General features: G+C 45.4%; 1 protein-coding gene across 2 annotated transcripts in view; it reads left to right on the forward strand.

Moving 5' to 3' along the window:
• DEPDC1B (DEP domain containing 1B) overlaps nucleotides 1-21184 on the forward strand; it is a 70750-nt gene that overhangs the window by 12939 nt on the left and 36627 nt on the right. Inside the window, exons 2-3 of one of the 2 annotated variants that reach the window (XM_075342606.1) lie at nucleotides 11789-12054; nucleotides 19334-19469. In XM_075342606.1, coding sequence (XP_075198721.1) covers nucleotides 11789-12054; nucleotides 19334-19469 — 402 coding nt within the window. The remainder of the gene's footprint in view (nucleotides 1-11788; nucleotides 12055-19333; nucleotides 19470-21184) is intronic. The other variant, XM_075342612.1, reaches the window with a different exon arrangement.

The following is a 21184-nucleotide window of genomic DNA, read 5'->3' on the forward strand; positions in this document are numbered from 1 at the left end:
CTACATCACTCCCTGTGTCTTGGACACTGAGCCCCGGGGCATCCACCCCTACGCACGGAGGGGTTAATATCCAGCTGCCATTCCATCATCCCCAGGGTGCTCCCCAACAGCAGCGGGTGGTACCCCATATTACCACACACCGTGGGTGGCGTTACGAAGTATCTACAGCAATCCCCGTACATATACGTCCCCTTTTATTTGAGTGCCCACGCGACCCCCCGGGTCCGGAAACCCCTCGAGCCTCTGCGGATCCGGATCCGAGCAGCCCGACTGCTGACGTGGGGGCGGCACAGGTTCCCTTTAACTACAGAAATATTGGAGTTCACATATTCATTAATTGCAGTTTCCTGCTGCACCCTGTATGACTCAATATGTCCCTTCAAAAAAAATATTATTTTTGTTTAAACTTTTGTGTTGTATAACTGTCTGATCTAAAGCAAAGTTTGAATATTGCAAATGTTCACATATTATTGTTAAATTTCTGATTTATATTTTGTACTTATAAAAATTTCATCCTACATTTACTACTAATATAAACTAGAACATGTAACGAAAAAAACCCCATTACAATATGTTGGAAATATTCTAGAATTATTGCATAAAGTAACAAGATAGTCCATTTTTCTTCAACCTACATAAAAGGGTTGGTGTTTTTTTTTTTTACAATTTTACACTCTTTTTCACAGTATAGGTGTGTGATCCCTTCTTGTGCAACTGTTGGGACCTCCACTAATCCTGAAATTATGGGACATAATGTCCATTTATGTGAATGGAGTGGCACTCCAGTTGTGCCGCCCCCGCGACTCGGATCCACAGTGGCTCGAGGGGTCTCTGGATCCGAGGCGGGGTTGCGCGGCTACCTCGGAAATAAAAAGGGGGGATGTTGTTGATTTGGGTGGTGAATTGGATAATTTTCGTGACGCCACCCACGGTATGTGGTAACGTGCGGGACCACCGCTGCCGTTTGTGGGGGAGCCCGGGGACGATGGTGTGTGGTAGCTCGAGATGTTAACCCCTCCGTGGGCAGGGAGAGTGATGTCCTGGCCGGTGGTGGATGGAGTGGGGGACCCATCGGGTGAACAGGGATATCGGGTCCTCACAGTCCAAAGTCACTGATGCTGACACCAGGTAAACCAAACTCTTGAGTATCCTGCTCTCTTTGGGCGAGTACGCTTGGTCCGTGCCCTTTTGGGGTGGCAGGTTGGTTTGAAACCTTGTCCCTTGGCACTGTGTCCTACTTGTTGATCCCTCTCACATGAAGCGATTCGGGTCCCGCTCACCTGCGTGGCTAGCAGGGTGAGCCTGCTCTCAGGATTCACGCTTTGTATTTTCTGGACGGTTGTGGGAAGTCCTATCCTCCTCGTTGCGCTAGTACCCCGATTCTGGAGCGGGTGGGGAACGGTTTCTGAACATTCCGTTCCCGTCGGGTAAATTACTGGGCTGCGTGAAGCTACTTCTCTGCCTAGGGTTCGCGTACCCCGTCGTACCCTGGCCCCTGCCCGGTTGTAGCACAAGGCAGCCGGCCTGCTCTCTGTAGCAGCACCGTACCCCCTAAGACCGGGGTTCCAGATCCTTCTGGCCAGGCCAACGTTTGGCACCTGGGACGGGTACAGGAGCCCAGCTCCACAGCGTGACCTGTCCTGTCCACTGCTCCACCTCAACTGTACAACTGGCATCTCTGCCCTCCCTCTGTTTTTGTACAAAGTATTAAATAGATTTCAGTAGACGTGTTCAATACTTTTCCTCTGTCACTTCTCATTATTACACATCACTAGATTTATGGACATCTATGGTTTGATTTATTTGCCTGTGAGGATTGGATGGGTTGTTACTGACATCTGGTGAAAAATTCATGTTAATAGCACTTTTAGAAAATTGGTGATGTGTTCATAACTAATTTCACGCGCTGTATATTTGTGATAATTTTTATCTAATATTTCTTTATGCCACTTTTGATTCTTTAAACTCTTGAGAAACCCTTTTAATCTTTGACTTGTAGGTAAAAAAATTCCTTTGAAATCTGCTAGGATTGTGTTTTAATATACAATAGTGTTTTTTAAAAGGATTTTAACTTTTTTTTTTTTTTTTTTTCTCTCCCCCAACCATTTACCTTTTGGCACATGTAGTTTAGTCTGACTTTCAATTGATGAGTTAATTCTTCTTATCTTTCCAGCACACCCAGTATATAAACCATAGTGACCCTTGCCTCTAGCAGTATGTGTTCCCTGACCTTCTCACAGTCTGTATATACACGGCTCCACGAGCTATGTATACATTGCACAATCAGTATATACACCGCATACACAAAGAAGATTCAAACTATATTTTATTATAACGGCCAGTTACCTTCTAAGAAAAGGGCTGTCCAGATTCTGTAGTAATAATTTCCCAGAGTAACATGTCCATGCATATAGCCTCTTCAGAGAAAGAGGATAGAACTCTGATGTCATCTATTGGAAGTAGGAATCCGAAAAGTCAATATTAAAGCTCTAAATGTCATTGTCACATGAATTTGGATAACTCCACTTTTAGACAAATGTTTTGGGTTATGTAAACCTACAAAAAGTATAAGGGTCCCTTTACACACTGCAACATCGCAAACGACATCGCTGTAATGTCACCGGTTTTGTGACGTTATAGCGACCTCCCCAGCGACATTGCAGTGTGTGAAACACATCAGCGACCTGGCCCCTGCTGTGAAGTTGCTGATCACTACACATCTCTCAGGACCATTCTTTGGTCTTTTGTTTCCCGCTGTGCAGCATGATCGCTAGAAAGTCTCACTGTGTAAAGGGGCCTTTACAGCGACTTCGTTAGCGACTTCCCTTTCAAAAAGCTGCTTTACAACGTCCCCAATGACTAGCTAGGTCGTTCTGCAGGTCCGGATCGCTGTTACGTCGTTTTCCAGGTTTGCCTGTTTGACAGCTCACCAGCGACTCACCAGAGACTTTGTAGCGATCCCGGCCAGGTTGGGATCGCTGGTGGGATCGCTGAAAGTCTCAGTGTGTAAAGGGGCCTTAAGGGAAGTGCAGTCCATAGACTAATTATTTATTATTTATTAAACAATTTTTTTTTTTATCTCTACTGGCTAACACGGTACAAAGATATATCTTACTTGTATTTATTATTTAAGAATTACAAATAAAAGTGAAATACTGAGTGCAATATATGAAAATAGAGGGGCATAAAAAAGGACGACAAAACGTTCATGACACGTTAGATTATTAGATATTAAAGTGCATAAAAGAAAAATAAATACACAATCATAAAATTTGTGTTAGGCTCAATTAACTTTTTTTTAACATAATTTATATAATATATCTATCTATCTCACACTGTGTGTATGTGTGTGTGTGTAAATGTGTATGTGTATATATTTTATATATATATATATGAATATATATATGAATATATTATATATGCTCTACCAATGTTGCAGCCTCTATAGATTTGTGTGGTCAGACAATCGTAGCTTCAAGTCCCCTAAGGATCGGTAAAAACAATAAAAGTAAAAGGTTAGTTTAAAAAAAAAAATAAAATAAAAAAACACAAGTTCAAATCCACCCCCTTTTTGCCGATTTGAAAATAAAACAATAACAAAAGAAACAAATAAAAAAAAATACACATTTAATATTGCCAGATTAGGAAATGCCTAATTTATTTATATATAATATAAAAAAAACCCTAGAAGAGCATTCTTTGTGGCTTTTATTTACTTTTTTTTTGTGCACCACAAAATTGCAACGAGAGGACATTAAAACGTCTCATGTACGCCAAAATGGTATAGTTAAAAACATTAGCTCAGGACGCAGAAAATAAGCCGTCACAGCCCCAGATCCCAAACCATTGGATGGTTCCTGGTCTCGGACAATGGCACCAACAGCACTTTTATTTTTTTTTATTTTTACAAATGATAATAATGAACATGGTAAACGAAAAACATTGTGGAATTGCATTCTTTTTTTGGGGAATTTCACTGCAGTTGGAATTTTTTTCCTGTTTTCCGGTATAGTATGTGACCGAATGAATGGTATTATTCAAAAGCAGAACACGTCCCGCAAAAAACACGCCCTCATATGGCTATATTGATGGAAAAATAGAACAGTTATGGCTCTTGGAAGAAAGGGAGGAAAAAACAAAAATGGAAAATTGCTGGGTGGTGAAGGGGTTTAATGGGTAACGCTATGTGGTGGTGGGGAGTGATATATTAGTAGGAGGGGTTTCAGTCTAATAAAGGGGGTAGTCTTGTTTTTTTTTTTTTGTGGGGGGACGGTTTGAATAAGCACATTTTATTAATTCACAATTTTCATCAATAGTAAACTCGGTAGTTGTGACCTGCAGAAGTAGTATACCATAGTGCCAAGTTGTGTCCAGTCACAACTGCAGATTTCCCTATTGCACATTTGTCCACATTATGATTGGTAAATCCAGACAATTCCTGCATAGGAATGTAAGTGCAACACGCGTCAATTGCCATGCTGTAGCGTAGTTCAGTGCAGTTAGATATGCCCAGTTAAAAGGTTCCTAATTGATTAGTCTTCACCTTTTAGAAAAAGTCTGAAGGTTTTGTCGCAAAATTGACTGACTGGATGTTCATGATTCCCTCCACCCTTACTAAAGCTTCAGTTCCAGCAGCTGAGAAACAGCCCCAAAGCATAATGTTGCCTCCACCATGCTTCACTGTGGGGAGGGTGTTCTTTTGATGATGTGCACCATTGACTTTGTATCAAATATTTTATAATTCTAGCCAAAAAGTTCAACCATGTTTTTATAAGGAAAAACACATATATTCCCACATGCTTTTGGCAGACGTGCTGTAGTTTTTAGCAAAACATAGCTGGGTTTGGATGTTTTTCTTTGTAAGAAAGGGCCTCTATCTTGCCACTATACACCCTGCATGACAGATATATGAAAAGTATAGGAGATTGTTGACACCATGCAGTACACAACCAGTAGTTCACAAATTCCTGCAGCTGCATTAATTTTGCTGTAGGTTTCTTTGCAGCATCCTGAACCACTTTTTAGTTCTAGGTAATGTCACTTCTGTGCCAAATTTAAGTCTTCAGTTTCCCATGATCTATTTAGTGCCTTTTTGTAGTTTTTTATTTATTTATTTTTGTACCCTTGTTTTAACTGATAACTTTAAACAATGAGATCCCTTTGCTGTGTTGTAAGCTGTTTCAGGCCCTGTGCGCACACTACGTTTTTTGCAGCGTTTTGTGCTGCAGAAAAGGTACGTTTTTTGTTCATAAACTCCCTGCAGTCCTTCCTGCGCAAAATCTATGGGAAATCCAAAATGCTCTGCGCACACTGCGTTTTTTTGTTTTTTTTTCCCTACAGGTTTTGCTGCAGAATTTCTGCAGCAAAAAAAGTGGCAGCATGTCACTTCCTTTCCGCAGATACCTGCGTATTTGCCATAGATAATGGTATAAAACCGCAGGGACCAACCTGCGGCAAATCTGTGGCAAATCTGCACCAAAAACGCAACAAACCGCGGCAAAACCGCATGCAAATTTTGGGTGCGTTTTTTGCCGCAGGTGCAGAGTTCTGCCAGAGGGTGCGGATTTTTCTTAAGAAAAGCAAATTTTCCAGGCTTTTTCTGTACAATACAACTGAGAAGAAGTCGGGAAAATCCTATTGAACAGCTAAACTTTTTAAATGGGGCTTATCAGAATCATTGGAAATGATGGCAGCTGTGTACTGACTACTATTTAATTTAACCCAATTATAAGAGGGTGTTCAGACTTCTGCAACCACATTACTTTTACTTTTGTTATTTCTACTTCTTACCCTCCCTCCATTCCCACTTTAAAATGATTTGGTTTGTTTCTTAATGGATTTGTACACATTATGGGTGACAAATTATCATTCTGGGTATGTTTTTTTTTTTTTTGTTTTTTTTTTTTTACAAAAATCTGGCAGGCATGTTACTGGAAATGATACGGATATCAAAAGTTTAAACATCTGTTATGTACAATACTTTTAATGGTGGTAATGGTGGATCATATATATCATATATCTTAGCAGAAGAAGGGAAACCTTTTCCTACACTGTATCTCTTTGCAATGGCTTTTTCTGCTTTTACTTTGATCCGGTCCCATTTTTCACAAGAAATACACAAGCTTAGTCCAGAATCTCTTTGTCTCTTCACTGACCAGACACATTCACTGTTTATCCCCATGGAATTTGAGGTGGTATTCTAAGTCAGACCCCTCTGATCTGGTCCACATGCTCGGTATGACCTATGGTGGACCTTTTATTATTTATAGAGCACCATTGATTCCATGTTGCTGTACATGAGAAGGGGTTACATACGGAATACATATACAAGTTACAATAGACAGACTAGTACAAAGGGAAGAGGGCCCTGCCCTTGCAGGCTTACATTTTAAAGGATTTTGGGGAGGAGACAGTAGGTGAGGTGGGGGTCGGGCGGCAGCTCCGCACGGTGGTCGGGCGACAGTAAGGTTATTGGAGATTATAGGCATTTCTGAACAGATGAGTTTTCAGGTTCCGTTTGAAGCTTGCAAGTGTAGTAGATAATCTGACGTGTTGAGGCAGCGAGTTCCAGAAGACTGGGGATGCTCGGGAGAAGTCTTGGAGGCGGTTGCATGAGGAGCGAATGAGAGAGGAGGAGAGAAGGAGATCTTGGGAGGACCGGAGATTACGTTTTGGAGTGTAGCGAGAGATTAGTTCAGAGATATACGGAGGAGACCTTTTGGATGAAGTCACAAACCTAAATAGTCATGCAGGCGTGAAATTTAGATTTTTATGTTTCCATCAGATTAGAAGGTGGACTAGTGGAAATTAGGTCTGTCACCGAGTGTATATATTTGCGGTGTGGTTTGTTAATGCAGGGGTCACTTTCACAGTTGGATCGTTAATTAATAATTGACCAATGGATACGAGTGAGAGGACAATGTACTACTGAAACCAGGTTGTGGAGCAATCTTTAGTATTCATGGCTCAATTTCACGGTGAGAGATTTCATGTTTCCTTTTTTCTTTTAAGTGTGATCTTGAGAAAGCTATAACCGCCCAGGGAAATGAATCAGCATGTACAGTTATTTATTGGGTCCTGGTATAGAGGCTTGTGTGACGCCCCCTGGACTAGTCAGGTCGTCACAGGGTACTGCATGCTCTTATCTCCCAGTGCAGGACTAGGAGAACCCCTCTTGGTTCTGGGTTCCCAACTTGCAGCACTGCCTCCATCAGCATCCAAAATCCCAATCACACCTCGCACCACACCCTGTCAGGCACACCAGTGGGCTGCTAAGCTGGAATAGGGCCGCCCATCTAGGGGTCAGGCAGGGATGTGGGAGGTGACAAGTCAGAGCAGTGGTAGCCCTCAAACAGTGAGGCGCATGGGGAAGCTGGGAGTTGGAGCTCCCAGGGGAGAAGCAGATTGGGTTGCAGACGGTGGTCTGGACCCGGAGGAGTCGGAGACCCGGTAGCATTATATTGGGACTGGGTGCCTGGCTAGTCGAGGAGGATGGTCGGCATATGCAGTCCAATAGCTGGTCTGGGGCCGAAAGCACGTCGGAGTACTGGACCTTAAGTTGGGGTGAGGCTTCAAGCAACCCAGCAATTAACCTGAGGAGGATAGGGCCTTTATGGACTGTCCCCACGAAGCTCAACGAGGGGGCACTAGCGCAACGAGGGGGATAGGGCTTTCCAAACAAAGCACCCACTGAAATCCCAAGCGTGAGCTCCTGAGAGCAAGCTCCTTTACTCATAGTAGGGAGCGGGGCCTGGACAACTCTTAAGCTTACGGGCCACCTGAACACTTCTAAAATTCTGTGCACGGAGGTAGGCTCCGGACCATCGGGCAGTGCTGCAGGGGATGGAACCCGGATGAGCTCCCCCAGGAGGGCAGCGGCACCCAGAGACTTGGTCTACTACGTTGTCAGCGTCTGCTTTCCTTCTGAGTGAGTACCTGATCAGCCCCTGCTACCCGCGAGCGTACGCTCCCCTGCAATCCATCCCACCATCCAGAGTCCCGGGGCCTTCCCTACCCGTGGAGGGTAACGTCATCTGACTGCCCCACTCCATCACCTCGAGAACCCTGAGAACTTCCTATTACCACACACCACGGGTAGCGTCACGAACTATCTAACTCCCCTGTAAATAACCCCCCATCACGTTATAAAGTGACTCTGAGCCCCCGGGTCCGGAGACCCTCGAGCCATGAGTAGCGACACCCGGATCGGAGCAGTTCGACCGCTGCTGGGGCGGTACACGTCTGAAACACTTGCACTGTAAACTAGATCCTGTGTCATATTGGGCTTCTCTTTGACTATTGATGACCTATCTTTATGATATACAGCAAATGGATAAAAGTATTGATTTGACATATCCACAGAATTTAGGTTTTTCATTCAGTCCCAATGCCCCCCTGGTGTATAACATCCCGCTCCCTTGCCATCTGTCTTCACTAACATTAGTGAGAGATCGACTCATTCGATGGACCCCACTGATACCAGCATGGTCCTGTAATACGAGGTCACTGGTCTAACAAATCAGTAAATGAATTTACCTATAATATAACTAGAAAGAGACATAGACTGCACATGCAAAAGTGATGTATTCATCTGTTGTGGGCGGGGAGGGCGCTGCGCTCACCCACTGCTCGGGTCCGGCTGCTGCTGCTCGCTCGGTCGGTGGCTCGAGCGGTGGGCCGGATCCCGGGGACTCATGCGGCGCTCCTCGCCCGTGAGTGAAAGGGGTGGTTTGGTTTAGGGATATTGTCCGTGACTCCACCCACGGTTTGTGGTGAGGTTGGGACACCACCGCTGCTCTGTACGGGGATCCTGGGAGCGTTGACAGGGAGCAGCTAAGATGTTTTCTCCCCTCCGTGGGTAGGGGGTTTTGGTGGTCCCGGGGCCCGGTGGTGGAGGTCGGAAGGTGGGTTGCGGGGCCTGGCCAGGTGCAGGGTCGCGGGGCAGCGCAGTGCCAGAAGGCACGGTGGTACTTACTCAGCCAGTAACGCACACGGAGTCTCTGGTAAAACAAACGGCTGGATGGACGAGTCCCACAGACGGCTGCGGCGGTCACTCCCGGTAGGTTGGCGGTAACTGTCTCTCCCTGCACCGGTGTTCTGTTCTCGGCCCCAATGGCTTCCCACTGATAGCCCGCTCCCCAGTGGTATGTTGGCTAAGGGAGCCCTTCCTTTGCCCGCAGGCTCTGGCCCAGGGAGCTCTAGCTCTGGTGGTAGCTTTATCTCCCTCACAGTTTGGACGGTTGCCTTCAGTCGGGTCTTTACTGCTGGGAAACCCCGGAGGTTCCCGTCGCTGACGGATTTGACCGGTTTTACGGCGACTCCTAGCCTGGTCGGGGTCCGTAGGCCCTGCCGGATGGTGCTGGCTTCTCTTCGCTCCCCGATCCGGTACCGGCGGGCCACCGCCCGTCCCCGGTCCTTACGGTTGTACGTCAATCGGCCTCTCCTTCAGACGGTCACCACTGTCTGCCAACCTTGCTGTCAGGTGCCCGGGCCACGTACCCGGACATGGCCAGTCAGTTCCTCTACTCCTACTTCCCTGACTCTCCTCTACACTCTCCAAACTGTTCTCAACTGCCCTCCTTTCCCGCCTCCAGGACTGTGAAGTCCTCGGTGGGTGGAGCCAACCGCCTGGCTCCACCCCCACCTGGTGTGGACATCAGCCCCTGGAGGGAGGCAACAAGGATTTGTGTCTGACCTTGATGTTCCTAACCAGGGTGTGGGGTGTGTTGTTGCAGTACCTGTGACGTCCTGGCTTGTCCAGGGCGCCACACATCCATTACAGCTAAGGAAAAATTTACAAAGCTGAACATTCTGTTCAGACTACACAAAGCCAACTACCATGTCATGCTGGACCTCTTTTGAGTCCCTAACCTTAAAGGTGTGGTGCGGTTTCATGACCATCACTCGTGATGCCAAAATCTGACCTCTGTGTTCATTAAATGATCGATATTTCAGCTTTGCAGCAACTTTATTTTCATAACCTAAACCAAATTTGAGAGGGTTTCAACTTTCAAAAGAGTAATTTATAAAACCAATGGATGAATTTAAAGTCAGGTTATAAGCTTTTATTTACATAACATGGATAAGCAACAGAACTTCTGTCAGGGAGTGTTGGTGCCCCTCAGCACCCATATTTCAAAGCAGAGCCCCAGTTAATGAATATTCATCCCTCCAACTTTTCAATCATACAACTCGATTGATTTGGAAATATTTACTAGGAATTAAATTAACACAACTGCTAAGCCACGGTAACCTATGCCATGAAGCTTCCAGCAGGGGTACAGTTTGTGCTAATGATAATGTCACAGGAGGTTTGGACTCTGCAGTAATGGAGTCAGCAGAGCATTGGTGACTTGGACCCCTTGCACACGGTGTTCTTATCCACTTTCCGTGGTTCCATTGGAGCTGACGTCTGAACCACTGCTGGTGCGACTAATGCTAGTTTGTCAGTGACTGAGTGAATGTTATGACTGGAGCAGTGGTCAGCCATACAGTGAAACCTTGGTTTTCGAGTAACCCAGTTGGCGAGTATTTCGCTTTACAAGCAAAGCTTGCTGTAAATTTGTAACTCTGTTTACGAGGAAGCTTTGCCATACGAGCAAATACTGCACACACTTCCGGTTCCGTACTACCACTGTGTTCTGACCTCGCTCTTTCTTGCAGTCCACACCGCACATGCGCGCGCGCTCACCTTACCTTCCGTTCCCTCGCCGGCCTCCCGGTTCTTGTAGTTCGCCGCTACAGGATGTGTATCGGGTAACCATCGCGATGATGGAGGAACTTCTGCTGTCAGCCGCTACTCGAAGGCAGCGCGCCGACCAATCGGAGGCAAGATGCTCGTGCCTTTGACGTCAGCGCTCTGGCAGCGGAAGTTCCATCATCGGTCGCAATGGTTACCAGATACACATCCTGTACCAGCAAACTGCAAGAACCAGGAGGCCGGCGATGGAATGGAAGGTAAGGTGAGCATAGTGTGTGTGTGTGTGTGTGTGTGTGTGTGTGTGTGTGTGTATTTGTTTGTGCATGTGTGGAATGGGACAATTGAACAAGTTGTGGAACGAATTGTCTGAGCTTGCATTATTTCCTATGGGAAATCTTGCTTTGCTAGACGAGTAACTTGGTTTACAAGCACACTCCCAGAACGGATTGTTCTCGTTAACCAAGGTTCCCCTGTATTTACTAATACTGCATTCATACAGAGAACTTTGGGTTTCCTGTTCCTGGGATCCTTGGGCGTCCCAGAGCTCAGACTCCCAGCCATCATACATTCATCAACTACAAGGTGCATTATTTTTATTGTGTATAGGACAACCCCTTCAAAGTTGATTTTGGCAGAGACGTAACACTTATAAAAATAGCTTATACAATTGTGCCAAATGTGCAGAATTAATTAAAAAGAAAACAAACAAGAAAAGTGAGCTGCACCCACACGCATATTTATTTTATACATGAAAGCATGGGTAGTTTACTGCACAAAAATGGGGGAAAAAAAAAAGAAATTCCCTGTAATATACTTGGAAATGCCAAAATACGCATTGAATTCCCTTTTTACGCTTCCCATTCATTTTAATGAGAAAACGGGTATTGTTTAATGTGATAAAAAGCGATCAAGAACATTCCCCTTACACCGAAAAAAAAATTGTTTGGAGACTTTTAAATTATGGTACTTTTTTTTTCTTATACACTCTCTCTCCTATATGTAGAGTTCTATTTTATTTTATTTATCCTAAGATTTCTTATCCTGGTGCCTTTTTGCTCTTCAGCTTCTATTCTTCTTTTGTTCTTTCAGTGGAATGAAACAATTGAACTTTTCCGCTCAGGAATGACCCAGAAGAAGCATCGCGTGCACTTTAAAACCTATGATCGATGTTTCACTGCGACAGAAGCCGTGGAGTGGTTACATGAACTGCTCCAGTGCAACCAAAATTTTGGGCCAGAAGTAACTCGCGGTCAGACAATCCAACTATTAAAGAAGTTCCTGAAGAACCATGTCATTGAGGATGTGAAGGGAAGATGGGGCAAAGAGGACTTTGAGGATAATAGCAGCCTGTACAGGTAAACTGTGAATGCTAATGATAATCCTGGCTTGGTCTTTGAACTCCAGGATACCTTTCTTACCTCCTGCTCTTAATTTACAGTGGGGGGAAAAAAGTATATAAAGGGAACCAAACATCAGGATTTTGGTATATAAGGTGCATCCAGTGCAGTACTGGCACTATCAGGCACATTGTGTACATACCATTAGTGGGCAGCTCGGATGTTTAGGCTGTGAAATCCAAGTTTATAAAGTTTGAAAATTCATCCACTTTTTGATTGACGTGTGCATCTCTGCTGATAATATCCGGGCGGGTTATGCACATGGTTCCCCCCCACCTCTTCCCCGCCGCCGCCTGTTCCTCCCTCTCTCTGGCTGTATGTAAATTTCTAATCTTCAGTTACACGGCATCGGAGTTGGCGCCTGCGCATAACGCTTATCTCCGGCGCCGAGTTTCTGAAGCCTGCAGTTCCTAGTATTGTGCACGAGAGGGTGGCGCATGCGCCCTCGCTTCTTCAGATCTCGTTGTGACGCGGGAGCGCGCGTGGTCACAACAGGACTGGAGCACAGCTAATCGGTAAGATCATGTGCATAACCCGCCCGGATATTAGCAGCGAGGTGCACACGTCAATCAAAAAGTGGAGGAATTTTCAAACTTTATAAAGTTGGATTTCACAGCCTAAACACCCGAGCTGCCTCCTAATAGTATGTACACAATGTGCCTGATAGTGCCAGTACTGCACTGGCTGCACCTTATATACCAAAATCCTGATGTTTGGTTCCCTTTAATCAGCCACCAATTGTGCAAGTTCTCCCACTTAAAAAGATGAGTGGCCTGTAATTGACATCATAGGTAGGCCACAACTATAAGCGACAAAATGGGAAAACAAATCCAGAAAATCAACTTGTCTAATTTGGCAAGATTTTTTTTTTTTGTTAATTATGGTGGAAAATAAGTATTTGGTCAATAACCAAAGTTCATCTCAGTATTTTGTTTTATATCCAATTGGTGGCTGACTAAATACTTTGTTTCTTCACCCATTTTCCTTCCAAATTTTTGGAAGGAAACTTGCTTCTTATAATCCGAAAAATATGGTACTTATATAATGATATTTGTGATACCGGCATGATCATTTTATTGGGGTATCTCAAACAATGAGGCTGTTTTGTATTCATACACACTGGGCTTTACTGCATAGTTCTTGCCAAACCTCCTGTACTGGAGAATACTTTCAGAATTCTGTAGAGGATTGGTTATTCTGCGCATATAGCGGTTCCTTCCTTTGCGGACAGGAGCATGTTATGGTGTAGCACGGCACTTAGCACATTCATCACTTGTATAGGAATTGATAGAGCTAAACAGAAGTTGTACGACCAGTCTCTTTGAAAGTTAAAGGGAACCTGTGACAAGTTTTATGGCCTATAAGCTGCGGCCACCACCAGTGGGCTCTTATATACAGGATTCTAGCATGCTGTATATAAGAGCGCAGGCCGCTGTGTAGCACATAAAAAAACACTTTATAATACTCACCTAAACCGGTCGCTGCGGTGCTTTGTTGGATAGGTGGGCGGCGCTGTTCTCCAGGACCGGCGCCTCCTCTCTCGGCCATCTTGCTCCTCCGTCTTCTGAAGCCTATGTGCATGACGCGTCCACGTCATACTCGCCGGCACTGAGGTCCTGCACAGGCGCACTACAATACTTTGATCTGCCCTGAGCAGATCAAAGTGCGCCTGCGCAAGACCTCAGTGTGGCTAACTAGACTACTACAAGGAATGAAAGGCCTCCCTTATGATGAGAGGTTGAAAAAATTAGATATGCTTAGCTTAGAAAAAAAGATGTCTCAGAGGAGATCTCATTTATGTGTATAAATACATGTGTGGTCAATATAAAGGACTGGCACATGACTTATTCCTTCCAAAGACAATACTGAGGACCAGGGGGCACCCACTGCGAGTGGAAGAAAAGTGATTCCGGCAGCTAAATAGGAAAGGATTTTTTACAGTTAGGCTATGTGCGCACTAGGCGTTTTTGCCGCGTTTTTAGCGGCGTTTTTTACCGCGTTTTTGTGCTGAAAACGCAGTGACATTGCTTCCCCAGCAATGTCAATGGGTTTTCAGAAGTGCTGTCCTCACACAGCGTTTTTTTTTAGCTGCGTTTTTGTGGTGACCACAAAAACGCAGCATGTCAATTATTTCTGCGTTTTCCACTGCGTTTTTCACTCATTGAATTCAATGAGATGTTAAAAACGCAATGAATAACGCATATAGCCGCGTTTCTATGACTAAAAACGCAGCTATATACGCAAGGGGTGGGTACTACAGTGACGTGTACAGGAAGAGGATTCCTTGTGTTGGTAAACACAGAAGCATGAATCCTCCCGGTACCGTCACCGCTGCCTCCACCTCCCGTCCTGTGCATGTCAGCTCCGTGCGGCGCCATGTCTGGACGGGAGGTGGAGGCAGCGGCGAAAACCAAAGTGAACAGTAGAAAAAAAAAAAAGTCATATACTCACCTGTCTGCAGGGTCCCGGTGCCATGCCCGCTCCCAGCCCCTGTCCCGGTACCGCCGCTCTGGCTGTGTGCAGTCTCCCCGGGGCAGGACCTTGCTTGCAGGACCTGGCGCTGATCACCTGATGCAGTCACCTGACGCATCAGCTGATCGCGGTGTCGCCGGCTTTTTCGCGCCCGGCCGGCTATCAGCTGATCCTGCCGTCAGGGGACTTCATCAGCTGATTACCGGCAGCGATCGTATAGGATCAGACTCCTGTCCAATCGATCGCTGCAGGAGCTGCCAGTAATCACCACAGCACATAAGTGAGTATTTTTTTTTTTTTTTTTCTACTGATGCATCAGCTGATTGTATAACCGGCTTTTATACAATCAGCTGATGTGTGATGTGATTCAGGCACTTGATCCTGACACATCATCTGATCGCTTTGCCTTCCAGCAAACCGATCAGATGATATTGGATCCTGATTGGACGGCGCGGGACCCTGACCCAGGATTACTGCGGAGGGGGGTTTATTTCAATAAAGATGGAGTCACTAATTGTGTTGTGTTTTATTTCTAATAAAAATATTTTTCTCTGTGTTGTGTTTTTTTTTTATCATTACTAGAAATTCATGGTGGCCATGTCTAATATTGGCGTGACACCATGAATTTCGGGCTTAGGGCCAGCTATACAGCTAGCCCTAACCCCATTATTACCTAGCTAGCCACCCGGCTTCAGGGCAGCTGGAAGAGTTGGATACAGCGCCAGAAGATGGCGCTTCTATGAAAGCGCCATTTTCTGGGGTGGCTGCGGACTGCAATTCGCAGTGGGGGTGCCCAGAAAGCATGGGCACCCTGCACTGTGGATTCCAATCCCCAGCTGCCTAGTTGTACCCGGCTGGACTCAAAAATTAGGCAAAGCCCACGTCATTTTTTTTTTAAATTATTTCATGAAATAATTAAAAAAAAAGGGCTTCTCTATATTTTTGGTTCCCAGCCTGCTGTACCCGGCTAGCATACAAAAATATGGCGAAGCCTACGTCATTTTTTTTTTCTTTTTGGGCAAAAAACTGCATACAGTCCTGGATGGAGGATGCTGAGACTTGTAGTTCTGCAGCTGCTGTCTGCTCTCCTGCATACACTAGTGAATGGAGGATGCTGAGACTTGTAGTTCTGCAGCTGCTGTCTGCTCTCCTGCATACACTAGTGAATGGAGGATGCTGAGACTTGTAGTTCTGCAGCTGCTGTCTGCTCTCCTGCATACACTAGTTCTGCAGCTGTCTGCTCTCCTGCATACAATGAACATTTTGAAGAAGGAAATGACATCAGACCTTTTTTTTTTTTTTTTTTTCATCAACAATCTTTAATGGCATTGTGCACTGATTAAAAACGCAGTGAGCAAAAACGCAGCAAAAAACGCACCAAATCGCGGCAAAAACGCATGCGTTTTTGCCGCGTTTTTTTTAGCCGCGGGTGCGTTTTTTAGACAAAAACGCACATAAAAACGCAGCGTGAAAAAAACGCCTAGTGCGCACATACCCTTAGAGCGGTCAGACTGTGGAATGTCCTACCACAAGAGGTAGTAATAGCAGATACTATAACAGCTTTTAAAAAAGGGCTGGATGATTTCCTCACTACACACAACATTGTTGGTTATAAGTGACTTAGTGACCAAATGTAGAACTGTGGGAGGAAGGTTGAACTAGATGGACCTAGGTCTTTTTTCAACCTAAGTAACTATGTAAGTGTGAGGAGTAGGAGCCTGATGGACAGATCTGGTCACATGACCCATCAGCAGCCATATGGAGGATAGGAGAGCTATGACGACTGTGATGAATTCTGTACTAACAAGCGGACGGAGGAGAACCTCTAATGCTTGTATACTCAAGGTCATGATTTTTAGGGGAATTCCTATCAGATTTGCTCAAACAAAGATAGTAGCCAACCCCTTTTTAATTGAACATTTTAAAATAACCCTGTTAAGTCCTTATTTCAGGGGTGGTGAATGTGGCGCCCCTGACTGTCAGGTAGCACAGGGTACTACATCTAACCCCGGATTCCTGGAAGACCAGTGCTGGTAATTAATACAACACCCACACACACAATTCACGTTCTTTTCCCCCAGTCTGGGTGACATGCTAGAGATGGACTTGACTGGTGGTCACCTATTGGCTGGGACGCATCCAATCCACTAGTCAGAGACCTGGGAGGAGGAGGGGCTGGCCAGTGCAGTTTCACACAGACAGAAAGGAAGTGACAGTCTGAGGAGGGAGAGGGGAGAAGCAGAGAGTCAGTCAGCTCGTGTGAAGTGACTTGTTGAGTTAAAAGGAGTACAGTCTCTGGGAGAGTACGGTGCGAGTAGTCACAAGACTGAGCACCGACGGGGTACAGAGCCCTAGTTCAGGAAGACTCTTCAGGTTCACCTGATAATCTGCCCGGTGAGGGGACCATCATGGACCTTACCAACATTAGTGTCCGGGGCACAGCAGCAGAGAGGGAACCTGGAAACGGGGACAGAGGTCAGACCCAAGAGAGGTTCAAGATGCCTGCTGTACGGCCTAGGACGGAGACAACAGGAGGGGACCCCAAAAACGCTCCAAGCCACGGGGACCCACCAACTACTACAGTTCACTACACCGGCACTGGAACAAATGGAATACCGGATTGGTAAAGACCAGCACCAGCCGGGTTGCAGCAACTCCAAACCAGTGAGTAAAGCACAAGTTAAACCGCAGTTCCTGTGTTGTCTGAATTCGTCCTGTACCTCTGCACCAATATACTACAACCACCATCATCCTCCCCTGGGGCCTAGCTCTACTTGTGGAGAGCCATTACATCCAAGCTGCCTAATACCACCAGCCCCAGCAGAGAGAGACTTTGCAGCGGTGGCTTTCCCCATATAGCCGCATACCGCAAGTGGCGTCACGAAATACACTGTATTATTATTTGACCCTTGTAGAATACCCCCTTTTAAGCAACCCCCCCCAGGGTCACGGAACCGGCAACGGCCACCCCAGTGAAATATCCCAGTAATATACAGCCCGGAACAGAGTACCCCAAAGCACTCATCGTGCGAACACTCACAAATAACTGGGAGCGGCAGGTCTCTGCTAAATTTAAAAAAATAAATAAATAAAAAATCTGGATCTGGTCCAGAATCCGGTACACAAATGGGGACCAGAATCCGGAGATTAAAAATGTTGGTAGAAGGGATAAGGGGTAGGAGTGTGCGCTGTGTAATCACTGAAGATTCGTCATGGCGGCAAGCCTCTTCCAAGTCACGCATTCCCTTCCAGAGCCAACAATTAACCCTCATTGAATATTCACTGCTTTCCCTGCCTACCAGCGCATGTAATTGGATGCAGTCACATGCACCCCCACCATGAGTGGCAGCGTGTCACTGCAACCAATCACAGGTGCCAGGATGGCCGGTGGGCGGGGAAAGCAGCGCAAATGTCTGTGTATCAGTATCGTGGTATAAAAATAAATGAATAAACAAAACCGGCGGAGTAGGGCATCTATATTTTGATACCAGCACAGATAAAGCCAATAGTGACAGGCTGCAGCCGCCAGCTGTCGGGCTTTATCTTGGTTGTGTATCAAAATAAGGCCGGAGTCACACTTACGAGGGACTTGCATCGCATCACCCGATCTGACACTCTCCATACACGAGTGAGCAGCTTCATACAGTAGAAATAGATGCAACCGACCGCTCCTGTCAGGAGAGTGTGCAGCCATGCCGGATGATGTGATGTGAGACTTGTGAGAGTCCCTCGCAAGTGTGACTCTGGCCTAAGAGAAATCGTATGCGTGTTTTTTTTTTTTTTTGTTTTTTTAACTATAAACTAAATCATTTTAAACGACATGCGGTCCCCACCCAATTTTGATAATTTGATACCCAGCCAAGATGAGGGCCAACAGCTAGAGGCTGGTATTTTCAGGATCTCATTAGATGCGACAAGCCCGGCGCTTTACCCAGCTCTTCCCAATTGCCCTGGTGTGGTGGCTATCTGGGTAATGATGGATTAATAACAGCACACAGTTGCTCCTAAGCCCTAGATTAGTAATACTAGGCATCTGAGACACCCGCATCACAAATCTGTTAGTGAAAGTAAACAAACACCGAAAAAATTCTTTATTTGGGATAAAATACAATGAAGCACCCTCTTTTACCATTTTATTAACCCCAACACACCCCTGCAGGTCCGACGTAATCCACACGAGGTCCCACAACTATGCCAGCTCTGCTACATCTAAATATCACAGCGAGCGGCCAAATAGCAGTATGACTTCCCGCTGTGAGTGCAGAATGAATGAGCGGTGACTGGATGCAGGCAGCCGCCGTCAGAAAAGGCTGGGAGAGCTTCTGACTGTAACCAATCACAGAGGCCAGGCTGGCCGGTGGGTGGGGAAAGCGGTGAATATGAAATGAGCGGCGTACAGCAGCGCAGGAGCCTCAGTAAGTATGAAGCGCTTGCTTCATTCTTATTTTCTTTATTTTTTCCTTGTATTTTTTTTAATTTCTTGAGTGCCGGATGAGGATCAAACACCAGGAATCCCGGGTCCGGTACCCGGGCAGCTTTGAAACTTTTACAGTCCGGGTCCGCCCATCCCTAGTGGTGAACTTTAAGATCGGGTTAAGACCTTTTGTGGGAGCCAGTTTATTGAATAACTACTTGATATTGTACACTTGCTTGTGTTTTAGTTTTGATATCCCTTTGACACCATACATTGTCTGCTACTTCATGGTTTATTACTTGATTGTGTTGTGTTTTTTTTTTTTTTTTGTTTTTTTAAATCGAAATCCAGGTTTCCACCAACATCGCCTCTTAAACCATATCCCAAAAGACCTCAGCAAAGAGCGGATCCCCTTCCATTCCTTCGCTGGTCCGATGAAGAGTCTGTGACATCACACGCTTATATTCCTGTGAGGCCTGTTGTAATGGTTTGTTTTATTTCTTATATATTAGCCACATAAAGTTCTTTTCAAAGTCTATCAACCATATGTGAATAACTGTGACAGAGCAGCAGTTTTACTGCTATTGACAACCTATTCCTGTAAGGCCCTAAGATTTAGGCAGGCACAACTCCGATGATTCTGGCTGACGAGGACATTTGGGTGCTCCGGAGTGAGGAACGTCTTCTGACCTCCACTGATTCATTAATGTAATATTGTGTGATGACCAGGGGCTGTGACGGATATAACCTGTTGCAAAGACCTCTCCCCTGCCGTGTCCCCTTTTAACATTTGGTGCCTTCCTCGTGCCACTGAATCATGTTGTGATGTCTAATTTTCAGAATGTTTTCCGAGATGCCACCTGCTGCACTCTTATCTGCACGGCTGGTGCCCAATTATGCTAAAATATTCATTCCTCTGTGAGATAAGGGAAAATGTTAATCAAAGGCATTTCCTCTCATTCCATACATCCAGCACTTCACTATTCTAGAACAAGACAAATTGCCCCGGCACCAAGTTGATTTTGTGGTTTACATACTCCTCAGGTGTTTTCGTCGATTGATTTTCCAGCAATCACAGTAACACAGCCATTTCAATCATTAGGATAGGTTCACACAACTGAGTTTTCAATCGCAGTGCTGTCTGTGAGAAAGAAAAACAAAAAATGGCCACTTTTTTTTAAATTTTTTTACATTTTGTATTTGCTCGTGAGACAAATGGCAGCATCTTATTTTATCAGATGAGATTCATCCATTCAAGTCCATGTGTGCACAAAATAAAATAAATAAAAATTGCATGTCTTAAGGGGTTGTCCACTACTTAGACAACCCATTTTCATTCTCTTTGTTCGCCCATGTAAAGATAAATAAGCCTATTCTCACCTGCGGCGCGGCGGCTGTTCCTGCGATGTCTAAAGACGCGTTCCCAGGGCCCACGTGACTGACAAGCAAGCTCTGCGAGCAATTAGTGCCAGCTTCCTTCTGCCCACCTTCAGACGTTTGAGGAGAAAGTCAGCCCAGCGCTCAGATCCTACGCAAGTGCCCGAAGGTGGGGAGACAGATGCTGGACGCTGATTGGTTGCCGGGCCGGTATGTCATAACAATGTCACGTGGACCCTGGGAACATGGTTTCAGACATTTGGTGGAACAGCCGCTGCGCCGTAGGTTAGTAAAGGCTTATTTATTTTTACATGGGCGAACAAGAGGAATGAAAAGGGGGTTGTCCAAGTAGTGGATAACCCCTTTTAAGGATCAAACAGAGTATTTGAATATATTACAGACATATAGTAATCCAGTAGTAAAGAAAACGGGATTTAGTCTTTCTTAATTTTTAACAACTGATGTGTGAAACCAAATGGCATAATGACAAATAAGAAAAAAATTGTAAAAAATTTCTAGATATAACACAGACTAATAATAATATAATAATAAACGCTGCATTGTACAGCACAAGCACAGTGGATGGATTTCTAGAAATCCCGTGCCCACTGTGCTTGTTTTGTCCACAGTAAACACTGACCTGCGGTGCGTCTTTCCAGACCGCAGCATGTCAATTGTTTGCTTTGGATTCACGTGCATCCTCCGTATGGAGAACACAAGCGAAAGACCGCAACGCACTGAACCCTGATTGTGCGTACGAGCAGCTGCGGTCTCCTGCAGCTCAGGGCTCGCTGCGTCCAGAACACAGTGAGTCCTGGTCGTGGG

This window comes from Anomaloglossus baeobatrachus, chromosome 1, assembly GCF_048569485.1.
Source record: "Anomaloglossus baeobatrachus isolate aAnoBae1 chromosome 1, aAnoBae1.hap1, whole genome shotgun sequence".
Lineage (NCBI taxonomy): Eukaryota > Metazoa > Chordata > Amphibia > Anura > Aromobatidae > Anomaloglossus > Anomaloglossus baeobatrachus.